The sequence below is a fragment of the Chrysemys picta genome, chromosome 6 (assembly GCF_011386835.1).
Source record: "Chrysemys picta bellii isolate R12L10 chromosome 6, ASM1138683v2, whole genome shotgun sequence".
NCBI lineage: Eukaryota > Metazoa > Chordata > Testudines > Emydidae > Chrysemys > Chrysemys picta.
Window position 1 is genome coordinate 87,985,896 of NC_088796.1, and position 19,570 is coordinate 88,005,465.

Genomic DNA, 19,570 nt, shown 5'->3' on the forward strand with positions numbered 1-19,570 from the left:
GCCAGAGGTGGGCAAACTACAGCCCAGAGGCCACATCCGGCCCGCGGGTTCTCCTGCCTGGCCCCTGAGTTCCTGGCCCGGGAGGCTAGCCCCCGGCCCCTCCCCTGCTGATTCCCCTTCCCCGCAGCTTCAGCTCACTGCGCCGCCGGCGCGATGCTCTGGGCGGAGGGGCTGCGAGCTCCTGGGACAGTGCAGCTGCAGAGCCGCGGCCTGACCCGATGCTCTGTGCTGTGCGGTGGCATGGCTGGCTCTAGCCAAGCGGCATGGGTGCCTGTCCTGGTGCTCTGGGCGGCACAACTGTAGCGCCGCCAGCCACCGGTGCTCCAGGCAGCGCCGCTGTAGCGCCGCCAGCCACCGGTGCTCCAGGCAGCGCCGTAAGGAGGCAGGGAGTGTGGGGGGGTTGGATAGAGGGCTGGGGAGTTCAGGGTGGTGGTCAGGGGGCGGGGGTGTGAATAGGGGTTGGGGTGGTCCGAGGGCAGGGAACAGGGGGGTTGAATGGGGGAAGGAGTCCCGGAGGGGTAGTCAAGAAGGAGAAGAGGGGTTGGATGGGGCAGCGGGGAGCAGTCAGGGGCGGGGGTTCCAGAGTCGGTCAGGGAGCAGGGGGGTGGATGGGGCAGGAGTCCCGGGAAGGGATGTCAGGGGGCGAGAAGTGGGGGGGGGAGGGAGGAGGGTTTGGATAGGGGGCAGGGCCGGCTCCAGGGTTTTGGCCGCCTCAAGCAGCCAAACAAAACAAAAACAAAAAGCCGCGATCGAGATCTCCGGCGGCAATTCGGCGGGAGATCCTTCACTCTGAGCACGAGTGAGGGACCGACCACCGAATTGCCACCGAACAGCTGGACGTGCCGCCCCTCTCCTAAGTGGCCGCCCCAAGCACCTGCTTGGTAAGCTGGTGCCTGGAGCCGGCCCTGATAGGGGGTGGGGGCTGGGCCATGCCTGGCTGTTTGGGGAGGCACAACCTCCCCTAACTGGCCCTCCATACAATTTCCAAAACCCGATGTGGCCCTCAGGCCAAAAAGTTTGCCCGCCCCTGTTCTAGGCCATCCTTTCTCCACAATAAAAGTGAAGTAACAAATGCAGAGAAGGATTCTGAATCTGAATCCTTTCTGCACCATCACATGTCAATTAGGGAACAAAGAAGTCTCCCCCATTCCTGGCTATCATGCAGTTTGCAGGAATGGCTACCTTGTAGGATATCTATACAAATTTTTTTATTATTATTTTTTATGAGACTAGGTTATTTACCTATCACTCAACCCCAACTTGGAAGACCAGTGGACTGCTTTTTGTCTGATCCCTACCTTTTACCTGTCTGGCCCTAACAGCAATTAAAACTCAAACCGGCATAACTTTTGTGGTCATTGGAACACACATTTCTTCACACCGTGTCAAGATGCAGTTTCCAGGGAAGGTGATATTTGATTACAGAGCAAGCAAGTGATGTGGGGCTTTAACAATAATCCCCCCTCCTACCCCCAGGTTACAATGGTCCAAACCATATATTGTGTTTGATTTAGACCCAGGACGAGAAAGATGATTGATACCATACCAGCTGAAATGTGACAGGACTGAAATAAAGTAATACAATAACTACTCAAAAGACAAACCGCCCTCTTCCCCCATATAGCTAAAAATATACGCATAGTACACCATGCAAAGAGCAATCCAAGTAAATACTATTTCTTTTAGGGCTGACCAAAGGATTACTGTTACGTGAGGAAATCAAGGCTGACTTTTTAAAAATCTAAAAATAATTCTAAGAATGCTTCCTGTCTCAATGCTTTGGACGAGAGAAAACAAATGAAAAGACTTACAGCCTACACGCCATCTAGGTCAGTGGTATTACACAACCTCCCTTTTAAAAAACATACTTCAAACGAATTCCTATACAGGATGCTCACAGGCTATAACTGATTGAAAACAAGTGCAAGATATGAAAGACACCCTGGAAGAAAAAAGAAAAAGAAAAAAAAAAAGCTTGTTTTCAGCCCTCTCTATGTCCCTAACAAACTGTAGAGGAAACTAAAAGGAAGTCTAATAGCCTGACCAGCTACTTATGATTAATTTTAACCCTCTGATGATTTAAAAAAGGAATAATATGTGCCTCTAACGTACTGTAAGGCTGCAAGATCAACTGAGGAAGGAGTTACATAAAATCAAAAGGCATTCACATTACCAAAATCCCAACACGTATATTTCTATTTTATGTATTTGTAAGACACAAGCCATTACTTGGGAGAAGTATATAATTTTATAGAGTACAGGATTATTAAAATATATCTATACTTCCCTCCCTTAGCTACCCCTTATTTTGTATGTCATGTCTCTTCCTCTTGCATCTTCCTTCTACACCCAGCCCCAATCCATTCATATGCACTTAGATATTTCTGGTTCTTTTTGGACTCATTCCCATCCCCAACACCAAACTCCACTACACCTGGCAATTTTAATATTAAAACTATTTACATTCCAACATGTATTATTTATTTCAATTTCTACTACAAATAACAGAAATGCCCATCCAGTCCTTTAGATACTTTGGACAAAAATAAATTATAATCCCTAAAAATATGTATTAATACAACAGCCTATCTTCAACCCTTATAGCCAAAATTACCAATCAAACTCAATAAATAAAAGGTAAGTATGTTTTATTATATTATCATTGTGGCATAAGTACTGACCATTTCCCTCCCCTCAAGCCAAGTTTGTCAACTATTATGCTACATTTTATTGTATAGTACATTCTACAGATGGGAAAGGATGATCACAGGACTGGGAGCCAAGGCATCTGGCTTCTATTCCTAGATTTGCAACAGACTCACTGTGTGACTTTGGGCAAATCATTCTATCACTCTGTGCCTCAGTGTCTCCAGCTGTAAAGCTGAATTCATAATCATTACCTACCTCACAGGGGCATTCTGTAGCTTAATTCATTAATGTGTGGAACAAAATAGGAGAGAAAGCATGATCCAGGGGTTAGGTCACTTGCCTCAGACTTGAGAGACCTGGATTCAATTCCTTGCTCTACCACAGGCTTCCTATGTGACTATGGGTAAGTCACTTAGGGTATGTCTACACCAGTGGAAACCCAGGGTTCGAACTCGGGCTCAAACCTAACTCTTCTTCCGTCTGCACAGGAATCGCACTTACCCAGGGCTCGGACCCAGGGTATCAGAACCCCATGGGGTGGAGGGCTTGAGCCTGAGTCAAGCCGGGACCTAGGATTCAAGACCTTTTGCTTTGCAGTGCAGATGCAGCTTGTGACGAAGTGGGGATTTTCCCTTGTTATGTTGTACGTGAGCCTATGTGAGTCTTACTGTTTTGCATGAATACTGTGTGCGCCTCGGTTTCCCTGTGTGCTGCACCAATACCTCGGTGGTGGGAATAGGGGTGTGAGACTTTGGCTGAGACCTCTGGGGCAGATGAGGCTGCTCCAGCTGCCTGCACGTATGCTATGAACGGTGCCCTTCGTAACCCTTCGTAACCAGGAGGGGGATGCAACCAGGTGACAACCAGGTGACTCTTTGCCCGGGAAGCAAGACAAAGACAACAAGGAGGAGGAGCAACAGGCATGTCTGAGGTCAGGTCACTGGAAGTAGGCATCTGCTTGGAGGGACTGGAAGAGGGGGAGTCCAGGGCATCTGGCCCAGGACTCTCCAAGATGCACTTGGCTGAAAGTCACTGGTTTCTGTGCTAACAAGTTCTGTGTTCCTGTCGACTAATAAACCTACTGCTTTACTGGTTCACTGAGAGTCACTGCTGACTGCGGAGCTGGGGTGCAGGGCCCTCTTGCTTCCCCACGAGCCCCACCTGGGTGGACTCGCTGTGGGAAGTGCACGGTGTGGAAGGAGATGCTGAATGCATCCAAGATCAAACCCAAGAAGGTCGAAGCTGTGTAAGCTTCTTGCCCTGGCGACAGTACACTCAGAGAGAGGAGGCATGCTCCCTCAGAGTCCTGCCTGGCTTCATATGGAGTTGTTCCAGAGCATCGTCCTGGTGACTCCGTGACACAGCCACACTGGACTCATGCTCTGGAAGTCTGTCAAAAGTATCCCACAATACCATGGGCTGACTTTCTTTGTCCTCTGAACAGGCAAGTTTGGTGGACAGTCAAATTTTCCTACATTGTACCACAAACAAAAGGCTAGAGCAGCCACATTTTGAGAGGGTGCTAGGAAGTCTGGAATATGGCTGACTGGACTCAGGCTCACATAATGCAGTGTAGATGCTAGACTCCCAGGTTGGGATCCAGGATTCAACAGTTCCTAACCCGAGGTTACAAATGAGTGTAGATGCTCAAGCCAAGGTCTGCTAACCTGAGTTCTACTAACCCTGGGCTGACATTCCAGTGTAGTCATACCCTTAATCTCTCTGTGCCTCAGTTCCCCTTCTGTAAAACTAGGATAATAGTAATTCCCTATTTTCAAGGGTGTTGTGAGGGAAAAGTATGTTAAATGATTGTAAGACACTCAGATACTAATGCAGGCCATGTAAGTACCTTAGATAGATATATGCTTTGTGATCCCATTGAAGCCTCTAAGGAAATGCAAGGTATTATTGTATTAAACAATACAATGAATCACAGTACTACTATATATTATATGCTATACTGAAAAGTCAGGAAGATTCTTGATTTATTTTAATAATTTGATGATGGTCATTGTTGACATAAAACTAGAAGCAGCACACTTGATATGGAAATCCATTTTGTCATGATCCAGTGGTTCTCCCCCACTATTGATCAATGGGTGAGGAATAAAATTTGCTTTAGAAGCAGATTAAATGTTATAATTCCCTGAGCAACTTTATAATAGATACCATCAAGTAAGAGAACATTCTGTATTACAACAAGAGTATGGTATAATAAATACTTGAGTTGAGCAATTACTGCAAAATACACTTTCTGTATTTGTTCACATTTAAAGACAAATTCACTTCAGCCAAGCTCACCGCTCTCTGCGGTCTGTGAACATTCAAGTTTTATATGCATGAATTATTGCGGAAAATGAATGTTAAGCTCATGAATTTGAGTATTTGTACTGGAAGTGGTATATTTTATATGGAACTCTGTACCTAGTAGCCTACTTTTCCTAGGAATTATGCCCTGTGCAAAATTTCTCTGGTCCAGAAAGGAAGAAAATTCAAACATTCTAAAATTCATATTTGACTCACTGAGAGTCAAAGCCCAAGCGGCTTCCTGATGTCTTCCTTTTAATTATATAAGGCAGTTATACTCATCCAATCAGGAAACAGAAACTGGCATGTGACTTATGTAACCAAGTACAACTAACCAACAAAGCTTGATTTTTCAATAGCTGAGTATCAAACATTGTTTGTAATCAGTCCATAAAGTTTAATAAAAATGGAAAAAAATTGTCAAGTTAGTTAGAATAACTAACATGTTCAAGGAAAATGTGATTTCACAGACATTCAATGAGCAAAAGACGCTAAATCTGTTAAATAATTATCTGCAAATTATTTACAGTAGAACCTCCAAGTTACGAACACCTCGGAAATGGAGGTTGTTCACAACTCTGAAATGTTTATAACTCTGAACAAAATATTATGGTTGTTCTTTCAAAAGTTTACAACTGAACATTGACTTAATACAGCTTTGAAACTTTACTATGCAGAAGAAAAATGCTTCTCTCCCCCCCCTTTTTTTTAGTAGTTTATATTTAACACTGTGCTGTACTGTATTTGCCCCCCCCCTTTTTTTTTTTTTGGTCTCTGCTACTGCCTTATTGTGTACCTCCGGTTCCAAATGAGGTGTGTGGTTGACTGGTCAGTTCGTAACTCTGGTGTTCGTAAGTCTGAGGTTCTACTGTACTAAGCTGTACTGAAAATTGTTCATATTAAGCTTTCTGGGTAGCCGCAGGAAATCTGTATTTAATTCCACTTCTTTGGTTTCATGCTCCCTAAACTAGCAGGAGTTGCGAAGAGAGAGCCTGCTCAGGCTCCATGAGAAAGAACTGCTATGACAGCAGAAACATACAAGTCCTGGGAGGTCCAGAAGTGGAAATATATGACTCCAGCAACTATGATGAGGGAGACATCAACAAGAGAGAAGGAAAAGATATGCCCCTCCTTGTCCTACCCAATGGTTTTATCTGTGCTATGGGATAAAAAAACACTTCACATTTCTCAGTAGAGACATCTCCAGGTAATTAGGGGAAGCCAAATCTCATCTTTAATCAGAAAAATGGTGGCTTATAAAGAGGGCCTTGAGGATAGATAATGAAGGCCCTGATTCAGCTAAACACTTAAACCTATACCTAACTTTAAGCAGGTTAGTAGCTCCACTGGCTTCCTCAGAAATCCAGGCAAAATGTAGAGAAATCTCTTGAATTTTAACAAAAACAAAAAGACATATATTGCAAATGAGTTAGTCATCATTTCTTTGAAAACAAACAGGATCTCAAACATGGAAATGTTTAAAACTCTGTAGCTTGACTTCATTTCCTTTTGCAATATGGATGAGAAAGCATGACCAACAAGTTCACTGGCCTTCTGGGCTCAGTGCAAAGCCCTTCTTTTCCCAGACATTTGTCTAAGAAGAGTGGAGGAACTGATTGTAATTAAAGTTTTTTTTATGTCCACAACTGAAAGGCATGGCATTGTATGAGTTTGTGTGTGTTTACCATATTTTGCATATGTGCTCTGAGCCATATGGAAGGACACAATTCATAAATAAAAAAATATATAATTTAAAACACTTTCTGTGAAAATTCAAAGTGTTGTAAACTGGAACATCACTAAATAAGAGATTTAAGAGTTTATTATATCATACCCAGAAGTACAGTGAGCACAAGTAAAAACAAATTCTTGTACCTTTTTATCAAGAGGTACAAAGTTACCATTTCCAGTGGTTTTCCCCATCAAAAGCAGAGAACAAAAACAGACATATTTTAGGTCCTGATCTTGTAAAGAGTTCTGTAAGGACATCAAGTCTGTCTGGGAGGAGCTCATTGCAGGGTCAGGACTTTGCTTAACAGTAAATGTAAAAGAAAACTTGCACCCACATAAGGCAGCTGTGAAGTGCTCTGGTGACATCACATAATTTTAGTTCAAAGAACTCATTAATATCAAGATAAAACCTCCCCCCAGTAGATTTGCAGCTTTCCATGCACAATTTTGAGACACCTGGGGTTCAATTTTAAAATGCAGGAACCTTTACTAGGCACACAAAATTTGTGAGCAGCTCATATACATGTAGAGTCTGGATAATTGTGGATGCAACTGGTGACTATCTGAGCAATCCTACAATCCGCATCAACAAAAGCAAGATATGTGGAGGAAAGTGTATGCCCAAATTACAAAATTGGGTACCCACATTTGAGAATTTGACCCAGTGTGTTTAATACAGAGCATACACTAACAAAGAGCACTATTTTAATCTCTCTTACAATTAATTCCTCTTCTTCTCCTCTAGTATTTTTTTTTTTACAGTTTGTATTTCGCCATGATATTTTGTCATGTTATGTTTGGTATAATGGTCTATTCCTAAGACTACAACCATCAAAAGGCAGATTTAAGAACTTCCAAAATCTTTTGAGTGTCTTTATTAAAAGCTTTGTACTCTGCCTTCTGTGCTCATACATTTAAAATAATATCCATCCTTCCAAACTATTATACATGTATTTTTTACAATATGTGAACAGAATATAAACAGATGAGACAGACAGAGAATGAGGGCAACAGCTAAAAACAATCATAAAAAGGTTAAGCCTATTTCTGACAATACGTATTAAATATAATACTGAAATAAAGCATATTTTTGAGCCAGCAGACCATTAAGACTCCTTTGGAGTCATTATAGTCAATCACATGAGTAAGAACCCAGGGACATTTAAATCATGTGGATTATTCAACTGCCATGCATGAGTCTGCATTCTAAAACTTCTTATGAAGTTTTGGGGGAAGAAAAATTATGGAGTGTGAGAATGCAGCTCACCCAATGTTTTCCAAATCTAATAAGTATGTCATTCTAGTTTCTAAAATGCACCAAAAGTAACAGTTTTCCTTCTAGACCCCAGGCTCACTAAATTTCTACTCAGAATTAATTATATAAATACTAGAGGGAAAGGAAACACTTGAAAGCAGGGTGGATAAAAATAAATGATTTAAAAAAAATCGGATTTTTGATAGGTTTTCTTCTTCAAAAAGCATTTTATCTAAAGATAGTTTTAATTAAGATACATTATAGCTCAAAGATATCTCATCATGGAATAGGGACTATAAATTCTAATTCTACAGTATGAGACAATATATTCATGTAATGTTTAAGAAAAGTTTTATAAATGAGTTCCAATAATTCATGGATTAGGGACCCAATCTTATAGGATTCCAGGGGCTTCTGTATAGATTATTTAGGTTAATCTTTCTATCTACCCAATGTGCTCAGTCTAAGATACCATCAGAGATGCTTAGCTTTGCAGTTCTCAAACTGTGGAGATGTCTCCCCAGAGATAACATGCTTGTTAACAGCAAAAATGGTTTTAAATAAATAAATAATATATAAAGGCGAGAAATAACAGACCTCAATCCTATTGTCCCTCTGCACATTTGTGTACACATAGTCGATTCCATACCTCTCTCTAAAAGTGAAAAGTTTCAAAAAGTTCAGTTTGGGGGCGGACAAGGAGAAAGAGTCTGGAGATAAACGTGAGAAGGGAGGGACTGGCATCAAAACAAAAGTGAAACTGTTTGAGCAGCATATTCCAGAAGTCTTGAGGTCTTTCTGAGTGTAGCCTTCATTGATTTGAGATCTACCATACCATTCTCTCACTAGAAGGGAAAACCTATAATGGCAGCAGGCCATAAAAGAGACCCAGTTTGGGAATATTTTAATGAAATTTCCCTACCTGTGGGTAAGACAGGCATTTATGCAAAATGCAAATAGTGCAACAAAGAAATGCAAGGCCTGTTTGCCCATATGAAACAACATCATGAGACGTATTCCTTCTCAGGAGGAAGCTGCATTGAAGATGATGAAAGGAAAATGTCTGAACATGCAAGATCTTCAGGTTGGTAAACTTTTTATTTCATTCTTTTCTTAAGGACTGCCTGTCTTCCTTCTGGACTATTCTTGAATTCTCACGTTTGAGCAAAAAATATAGTTGTTACTCTATGGTACTATCATTTTGGATGCAGTTGTGATAAAAAATAAATAGCTGAAATAGGCAGATCTTCCTTTTACTATTTCACCTTTAAAGTAGTACTGAGTGTCAGTGAATGCAATGAGTAATACTAAATGACCAGTATGGGAATAATAATTAAATAACTGTATTGACTTATTTTGTTTAGGGTAATCCATCCTCAACATATAGGATTCTGAAAACTATCGACCTTCAAGGTCACCATCATTTTCTATAGTTTTGGAGTTATCTGCCAATGATAGTGTTTCAGTCTCACATAGTCACAGTATATCACCTGTAGCAAAAAGAAAAAAAAAATCTCCATCATCCAGAAACAACCATAGATAAGTCTGTGATAAGAACCAGCAGATCACAAAAAGAGGTAATTGATGAAAAAATTGCCCAGTTTCTTTATGCAATAACTCTCCTTTCCATATGAGTGAGAACCCAAACTTCATTAATATGTTCCGTCATTAAGACCAGGATACAGTCCACCCAACAAAGCAGATGTCGCAGGAAAGTTGCTGGATAAAGTGTATAAAAGAGAAATTGAGCAGTGTGCAAAAGGTCTAGAGGGTGAAATTGTTAACCTGAGTCTTGATGGGTGGAGCAATGTCCACAATGATCCTGTTGTATGTGCTTGTGTGACGACAGAAGAAAGGAATGTCTTCCTTACAGAAACAATTCATACATCAAGAAATGCACACATAGCAGAATACGTAAAGAAGGAGCAGTAAAAGCTATAACAAACTGTGAAAAAAATATATAAATGTCTAGTACGCAGCTTGGTCACAGACCATGCTGCAAATGTATCCAAGATGAGAAGAAATTTGGAAGAGTCTCCCAAGCTAATAACATATGGTTGAAGTGTTCATTTGATGCACCTCCTAGCCAAAGACTTCACTTTTCCAGAAATAAAGGCTAATGTTGTTGAAATTGCAAAACACTTCCGTAACAACCACTTTGCAGCAGCTGCTCTGAAAAAAGTGGGAGGAACCAAGCTAACTCTCCCACAAGATGTGCTGTGGAACTCAGTAATGGACTGTTTTGAGCACTATATCAAGAACTGGCCTAATCTGATGACAGTTTGTGAACAAAATCATGAAGAAATAGATGGCACTGTCACAGCCAAAGTTCTCAACATTGGGCTTAAGAGAAACGTTGAACACATGCTGAAGCCTATTTCTGTAGCCTTGAACAAAATGCAGGGAAATAGCTGTTTTATCGCTGACGCTGTTGAAATTTGGAAGGAACTGAGTGAGATCTTAAAAAGAGAAATATGCAATGACAGAGGTAAATTACAAGCATTAAAAAAAATGAATGGGACAAGCACTATCTCCAGCTCCTGTTCTTGCAAATATTCTGAATACTCGGTACCAGGGTCAAACCTTAACTGCTGAAGAAGAGGAGTTGGCAATGACATGGACATCCAGCAATCATCCTTCCATAATGCCAACTATAATAAACTTCAGAGCTAAGGGCGAACCATTCAAGAAATATATGTTTGCTGATGATGTTTTAAAGAAAGTCACACCAGTGAACTCGTAGAAGTCACTTAAGCCCTTGGATTCAGAGACTGTTGAAGTGATAATCTCACTTTTAACAGCAATAGCTTCTTCTGCCGGTGCAGAAAGAATATTTTCTTCCTTTGGACTATTTCATTCCAAATTGAGAAATCGTTTGGGACCTGAAAAAGCGGGAAAGCTTGTTTTTCTTTTCTAGATTATGAACAAACAGGAAAATGAAGGTGAAGACAACTGCGTTAGCTGCAGAAACCAATATTTTAAGTTTCTCATGTTGACCTGGCTGACAGTCGATTTAATTTTTGTTTGTTTTTTTAAATATTTTATTTAACTATTTTAGTTTAAAACAATTTTAACAAAAACAAACCTGATTTTTAAAAACGTGAACGTTTAACTAAATTCAAAAATTCATATGCTTGTTTTGTTATAATATTATATGTTTGCTGTTGAAGACAAAAATCCAGAATACATAACGTTGCTGTTTTAGTTAAATAAAACAATTTAAAAGTCTGTCTGGTGATGTTCTCCTCCTAATACAGCATGGCAAGAAAATCCTCCAAATATTAATGATTAACCTGTTGAACTGGAGACAGTTCACCTCCCAATGACTTCATAAATCTGCTTCAATTACCTTTGGTAAATGAAATAACCAAACAATCATTCATTTTCTGATATAGCTGTACAACTAATCTGAAAAGTTTTCAAAATAAATCACTTAAAAAATGTATACTGTGTACCTTCTAAAAATGAAACCTACATCTATCTCTGAGTTGTGAAGAATATGTATTAAGGTTGTAATTTTAACAACCAACAAGAATGTACTTTTATGTAGAAATCCATGATTAAATTGAGTCTTCCTGACTAGTGATTTAAATCAAATCCACCCTGCTTGAAAGGCACTAAAAGCAGTCAAATGCTTTTTCTTCTTCTACATTTTGGAAAGAACAAATGTTTTTTCCACATTTTCTCCTTCCACCTTTCATAAAAGACAAAAGCTGGGCTAATATGTAGATTGCCAAGTATCAGCCACCTTAAACAATGATTTATAAATAGAAATAATGACAGACCTTAAGCTATAGTGACATTAGTGGGTGCTACTAAAATAATGGATCCTATTAGTATCATATGATAATGTACACAAATATTAGCTAATTAAAATGCCTCCAATGAGAATTGTTGCCAAATAAAGTGTTCTGCCACAAAAGTGCAACTAATTTCTTCTATAAATGAAATAAATAAATAAATAAAAAAGCCATTTTAGAGGTTAACTACACAAACCTTGTGTTTTACATTAAAGTGACCTTAATCTTTCACTGCACAGGAGGGATGACTGTTGGCAACGAATTGCTGTAATTACCAGGGATGTAATTATCTGTAAACTATTTCAACACATGGCCATTCTGGCTTGTGTTCTCCTAATTTAGTAATGGTCATCTCAGACTGGGAAGGGGAACTACTGCATCATGCGCACAGTCAAGAGTTGTTTTCAATGCTCCAAAAATGTGGCTAGTGGGAATTATTCACTCTCTGACATCATCAATAATAATTAAGATGTCTATGAAAATTAATGTGACACCTGGTTTATCCTATGTGATCATGCTTAGACACTAACAAGGTCCACTATTAAAAGAGAAACTAATACCTTCTGATATCAACACTATTCCACGTAAGGTGCAACTGAGGTCAGGATCAAGCTCACTTTTTATTATGGCTCCATCAATAGTTTTATTCAAATTAAAAAATACGTATATAACCACATGGTATCTTCTTGCCCATTTTGATGCTATTAGAGTCACTGTAAAGAAGCAGAAGGCTATTTTGATTGTCTTTATTATCATTCCAAAAAACTGTTCTTTTTTAAAACTAAATTTTGCAAACAAGGCCATTAAAATTAGTATTTTTTAGCAAAATGGGAAGTTAAATGCCAAAATATTCAATTTTAATGTGCAGTAATTACATCCATGCATGTGTAGTACAGAGAAATATAGATATACACATTAGGTTATGACTATGCTGGAAAACTGATACGTAAAAGCATCTTCACAGCATTCACTGTAACACAATTAACGAGTATGAGGTATTGCAGAAATCTCATAACTGAGTTATCTTTCTCTGTTTGGCTAGGGAATGAAATATTGTACGTAACCAATGAAAGCCTGCTAGTCTTTGCAGATCCTGCAGGGTTCTGTAATAATGGCATAATTTGGCATGGTGTCATTTCTTCTGAACTGATACACTGAGAATTCTGTGAAGTCCACTGTGTAAGTTCTTTACAAACTTTTTCAGGGGGATGCCGGGAGGGGGTTAACGGGACTGAATGGGTATCCAAGTTCAGAGCAGAATTTCAGCCTTAATTCTGAACTTCTTGGTTTTGTGGATTCAATTAAGATACTTAACATTAAACACTTTATGACTATAGATATACACATACACTATTTAATAATGAGGATTTTATATATATTTGTGTGTGTTGAGAGAGAAAATGACACACACATATATACATGTCATCCTTAGTAAATGCTTTAGTGATATTGTGACTCTTTCAACACATTTTTGTTTTATTTGTGAGGTTTTGTAACCCTTTTGTACTTAAAAACTTAAAACCACAACTCATATATTAAAACAGTTAAGGGACTCATTTCTTCTCTTTCAGCCATTAACAACAAATGCAAAATTGAGTAAAGGATGAGAAAGCTACAGCGGTTATCACCATCAGCACATATTCCGGTTTTGCATTTATTAGAAATGTAACCAACTGTTTCAACATAGTCAGTTTTGCTCAGATTATCATCAGGGTTTGGAATGTTGCTGATCATTACTAGAGCAAAAAGAGAATGAAAGATTAATAAAATAAAAATAACAAAAAAATAAAAGACCGTAATGTATTTAGTAACCAGCAGGAATTGCTTTACACAGATGAAAACAAGGATTTATCAGAAAACAGCTGAAATTATTTTGCAAAAGTTGACTTATCCCTCACTCTCAACAGAAGAAAACTAAAAACACTATGAAAAAACAAGGGAAACTCAACTTAGACAATTGGGATAATTAAGCCTCCTTTATATATTGTAAATGTATATATTTTTATTTCAGTGCCCTTCAAAAATCATTGCTTATTTACTCCATTTTAGTGCACTGATTCTACTACTCATAAGATGTTCACTGCTTTCCAAAAGGAGTTTACATACTTCATTTTCAATATTGAACTCCAGATATCAGTGGCACCACTGATGCTGAAATTTAGGGGCAATGCACATGCAGAATTTAACTAGCCTACTAATAAAGAGTATTTTTCCCTTTCAACTCCCCTGTAAATGCAGATCACATGCATATGATGACACTACTAGTCTGACTACAATGCTGTTTTCTTCTGTGTAGTACTTACAATTGGCAAGAGTAATGGACTTCTCTAAATAGGCACAGCCCAAAATAATAATATTTATCACTTCCATCAGACTTTTCACGTTCAAAGCACATTACAATATTAACTAATTATCAACTTTTTTTTTTTTGGAGTCCTGTCTCACTCTCCTTTTTTCATCCCACCACTTTCCCATGAAAATATTGCTCTGCTGTGCACATGCCTGTACTAATCTGCTGGATCTGCTCCATTGCAGATTAGAATAAGAGACAGCAAAATAGTCAGATCTAATGAGAGAAGGGGGGAGGGGTGTCAGAACAGGTAGGAGGAGGAAACTGAACGGGAAGGAGGAGGACATCACAAAGGGGAGTGGCAAAGGACTAGCATTGATAGGGGAAAAAAGGGGAGGAAAGGCAAAGAACTCAAGACGAGACATAAAAAGGGGACCAAAAGTAAATGGGAAAAATATAAAAAGTGGCACAGGACACTGAAAAGGAAGAAGAGAAAAAGATGAGAGGAAAGATATAAAGAGGATAAAAAAAGAACTAGAGGAGGTGAAAATATTGCACAAATGGTAAAACATTAGACAAAAGGGTCTCTGAGCAAAGAGAAGAGCAAGAACAAGAGGGAAACAAAAAGGCTGCAAGAAGTGCATGAGGAAAACGAATGAAATGTAACATTAAGGGCTTGTCTTCGCTTACATTTTATAGCGCCCTAACTTGCTGGGTCAGGGGTGTGAAAAATCACACACACACCCCATGAGCGCAGCACGTCTGAACGCTTTAAAGTGCTAGTGTAGACAGGCTCCGAGCGCTGGCAGCCGTGCTCCCAGTGCTCAGAGATAATCCCTTCGTGAAGGTGGATTACTAGGAGCGCTGGGAGAGCTCTCCCCCCAGCGCTCACGCGCGACCACACTCGCACTTCAAAGCGCTGCTGTGGGAGCATTCCTGCGGCAGCACTTTGAAGTTTCCATTGTAGACATACCCTAAGATAGTACAAGAAGGTGGGGTAGGAGGGGGGAAAGAGAGAACTTTTAATTATTACTCTGGGAGCTGGCTCTCACCTAGGGTAACTCATTATGTTGCCTTGATCCATTGTGAGCTGCTCCACTGTGGAGAGCAGCACCACAGTTCTAGACGAGCTTCCCCACTGTTTTGCAGTCCACTTAATTGCAGTTAGCACTACTAGTTTCTACAGCCCATATTCAGCATTTGTTATCTTCAAACATTCATTTAAAAATATTTATAGCCAGTGCCTGAAAACGTAGCTCTTTAAAATGCAGCTTGGTGCCTAATTACTGCAACTCACTGCCAGTTTTCAACAACTCCACAACTTTTCTTTTTCCCTTATTCTACAAAGACCATAAGAACGAGCAGCTGCTTTGATTTTGTGGTGTCATATATGGGTTGGTAACGATAAAGCTACTCATCCAGTAGAGGAAATGTGATTATCCTATTACAATTATAAGAAATGAAAGTGACGGGCAGGGGACAGTCAGACAGCATAGAATTAAAAGTTTAGAAGTTACAATAAAAAGTTTAGTTGTATGCTCGGACAGATATGCAAGATCAATATGTACTTCATTTTCAAGCTCTGGTGAAATACATTCAGTAACTGTTTTAACTACACATGTGACACATACATAACCAGCCAGTATTCAGAGCCCTTCTCCTCATTTCCCTCCTCCATTCCAGGCTCATTACACTCCTCTCTTTCTTCAAGGCTCCCGCCCTCTATTCTGAACTTTTACCCATGGTAGGCAATATTACTTAAACTCATTTTAAACTGTTTCTAATATGGTTTGGCCTGCCAGCATGGACACAGCCAAAAGTCTAGAACACGGTTTTAATATAGTTTGGCCAAATTTTGTGGGAAACTATTTTAGCTTGAACCAAGTTTAAACTCAGTTCCTTAACATAGTGTAGCTGGGACCAGAGTCTCAAAGAATCCCTTTTTGTCCTCTTTAAGTTCCCAGCCTCAACTCAATGTTCAACCTTGCAGCCACTACCATTCTGGCTGAAAAGTAGATGGGACTCCACCTTCCAGGCCTTGTGGAGGCTGTTCTTGCATCAAACAGAGGGTCACTGAAAAGCACTTCTTTCCTTCTCTTGGGACTGAGTATGCTAACTCTGCTGGCCATGGGAGGGATGGTCCAGGAATCACTAATATTTATGTCCATAGGAAGAGAGTGTATACATTTCCAATTACTTTTGTTTCAAATGTCAATTCTCTTTTACTTACAATGACCATTCAAAAACAAAACAAAACTAGCAATTCTTTGGATTATTTTTACATCTACTATTTTAGAGTGGTGCTTGATTTTTATACAGCACTTCTTGCATTCATAAGGGCTTGTTTACACACAATTGCTGTACTGCTTAACTACATAAGTATTGTTAAACCAGGATAAGCTCCCTTGTGTTAATGGAACTATAGTGATATAAATGTGTTTATACTGATAAAGCTTATTCCTGTAGTTTCATTTATACAGATATATCGGTGTCCTGCTAGGATTTGTATCAGTTTTACTATTTTGGTTTAAAAAAAAAAAAACCAAACACCCCACAACCCTAATCAAAATTGTTATAGCAGTGTAAAATTTGTGCATAGACCAGGCCTAATTCTACCTGGAAAACATGGTTTTGCTCAAGGTAGTACTTTCACATCTTTTTATAACTTTTTACTCTCATAAAAAGTCACTAGCGTCGTGTAAACCTCCATCATACCTGGAACACACAAAACCACTCTAAATATGCAAATCTTTTTCATTTTATATAATATAAATTCCACACACACACACACACACACACACACACACACACACACACACACCCCTCTCTCTTGTAAATGTGCAGTATGATAGGAAATTAAATATTTGGTAGAACAACTTATTGATATTTCCTTTTAGATCAGAAGCTTGTAAATTATAGGTTCACAGACTAATCCATACAAATGCATGTATTATTCCTTTACTATATAGTGAATCCCCAGTTACAAAATACATTAATTTATTCATTTTTCTCCAATTCATTTTGAAATGAACAAATTGCATCCTTTAGTTCACCATGAAGCTGGTATATCACCCACACACAATAATGTACTTTGCAGACATTTGTCAAATACTGCAATGCCCATACTAAGGCAACACATCCCAGTAGTTGGCAGTCATGCTATCAACAAGAATTTGGCTACAGAATCAGCAATGATTCATCATACATTCTAGAAGCATTGTAGAAGAAGCAAAATAACATACTGCTATTTTAATCCTTGAAAGCTAACAAGGATTTTAAAATAATATTAAAACAAAAAACAGACAATAAATCCAAAGTGAGAAAAAAACCATTTTTCCTGGTTCTGGTTACTCATTTCTAAATGAATTTTTATTCATTATTGCTTTGTATTCTAGATAGCAATTTAAAAAAAACAGCAAAGAAGAGCTATCAAATAGAAAAGTCAGCTTGTTACTTATCTTGCTACACTGTAAATTAAATGTTTAAAATTATAGTAGCCTTACAGCAAAATTATTTACCCAAAATCACAGGGTTAAGAATCTTTGGAATTAATTTAGACTATACTAAGTTAACAAAACAAAAACAAAAACAAAACAACCCATCCTTTTGTAAAGAATTTTTAGGAGTAAACACCAAGCCAGTGCAATCATGTTTTCAGGAATCCCTCTCCACTACAAATGGAAGACGCTTTCAAACCACACATTAAAAAAAATGTGTCAGCAATGTAGTCATAACATTTATTTCTGTACATCTTGTATTTGTCTAATTGCCCACTGACACCCACTACATTTTCGGTTAACCTGCTCTCAAGAGAGAAAAACAATGTTTTTCAGTTAATTGTAGTTTAACATGTCTTTTCATTGACAAATAAATGTTACAGTAACTGTCGATAACCTTTCAAATACTATAGCATTTTCTAAGTAAAGTGTTCTTATCTTTCTTCCTCAAAATGCCTTTCGCTCTCTTTATTAAATATGAATGTAGTTTCTCTACATAGCAAACACACAGACATTCAAACTTTATCAATTCATGGGGTTCTTTTCTGTGTAGTCAGCATAGTAGAAGAATATTGTTCTTTGAATGTTTTAAAGCGTGTCCCTTGAAAATGTTTAGGATGTGCTTCCTTTTATTCCATCACATAAATGCACATCAGGAACCCATACCTTTTGGAAAGCCACTTCATCCTGCCTTCGTTTCCTTTTGCTCCTTTTTCTGGCTCTCTGGTTTACTTGAATCCATTTTGTGACCTGCAGTTCAAAACCATAGTGCTTTTTTAAGAGGAAGATGCGACCTGAGTGCAGCTACGCAGCATGAGTAAGAAACTATAAACAGATTGAAGACATATTTTTCCATTGCTTCATTGGAAAAAAAAAAAAGAACACTTTTCCAGTCTAGAATGACATGCTCTTAAGTAATCCAGTTAGACACGTGTGCATAGTCAAAGAGGGTTTTTTTCCCTTCATCTTATGCAGCATATTTTCCTTGTTGCTCTCCATTTAAACAAGCTTTGTTCAGCTTAAGTTTTTTAGCAAAAAGAAAGCATGGTTGATGCCAAGTGGAAAGTTATCATTGGTGTGCAAAAAATCCTAAGGAAAATCTCTATTCTCTATTTCTTACAACCTGGGTTCAAACAACAGATTTATTTTCAGCCACCCACTCAACTGTTGTTCCTGAACAGCAACGCATGTTTTAAATGACCAGGTAGTTATTATTTAATAAATAATAATACACCTTAGATATTTATAAACACGTTTATATTCTCCTTTTATAAACATTAATTATTTTAAAAGTAACACAGGAAGAGGGGATCAGGTGGGAAACCTGGCAGGAGGCAGCTTTGCAAGGACAGAGGTGAGAGGAGAAAACAGTAAACACGAATAATTAAGAGCTGCAAAATGAAAGCGTTCTCCTCACCTCATCATTCACTTGCCGGACTAATCGACACTGGTCCCAAGTCTGACACTCTTCCAGCAAAGGCTAAAAGGGAAACAAAGTGCGTGTTTATTCAGGTTTTCGAGATTGCCCCTTGTAAATAGGCTTTACTTTTTTCTGCTCCCTCCCCTCCAAATACAGCCTCCCTGATTTGATGCAAAACTTTGATCTCTCAGATTTCCCTGTGCACAGAAAAACCACAGGCTTTTTCCTCCCAGTCACTTACAAAAGTCTTATCCCTTTTTCGATTTGGGAGGGGGGGCGGTGGGGCTAAGAGTGTGGGTTTACCTTGATTTGAGATGTGCACTGAGCTCCCACTTCGCTTCAGCAGCCCCCCGCTTGCTGCTTCCCACGGCCCACGCGGCCGGCATTTGTTATTTTGCTGTGGCTGCTGTCGGTTTGGTGAGTAGCACTGGCCAGTCTGTTTTGCATGTATTTATGTATTTTGTATTGTCCCTCTCTTCTCTGCGATGCATCCCCAGGCTGAGGGCGTGAGCCCTGCCTGCCTCTTTCAGTAGAGCAGCACTAGAGACCTCCTTAGGAAATGAAACACCTAAGGGGGTGCCCCTGCCCCTCCTCCCCCTGTGTTCCAGCCTCCGAGAGCTG

At 39.2% G+C, this 19,570-nt stretch overlaps 1 protein-coding gene across 19 annotated transcripts in view; it reads right to left on the reverse strand.

Annotated features, from left to right (window-relative positions):
• AOPEP (aminopeptidase O (putative)) overlaps positions 1 to 19,570 on the reverse strand; it is a 410,457-nt gene that overhangs the window by 158,106 nt on the left and 232,781 nt on the right. For 18 of the 19 annotated variants that reach the window (XR_010588857.1, XR_010588861.1, XR_010588856.1 and 15 more), the window contains 2 exons: positions 18,947 to 19,009; positions 18,196 to 18,279 (listed from right to left, as the gene is read on the reverse strand). Coding sequence is in view for 8 of the 19 variants with exons in the window: in XM_065550410.1 (XP_065406482.1) it covers positions 18,196 to 18,279; positions 18,947 to 19,009 (147 nt within the window). In the remaining 11 variants the exon portion in view is untranslated. Of the gene's footprint in view, positions 1 to 18,195; positions 18,280 to 18,946; positions 19,010 to 19,570 lie in introns of those variants that run through there. The other variant, XR_010588863.1, reaches the window with a different exon arrangement.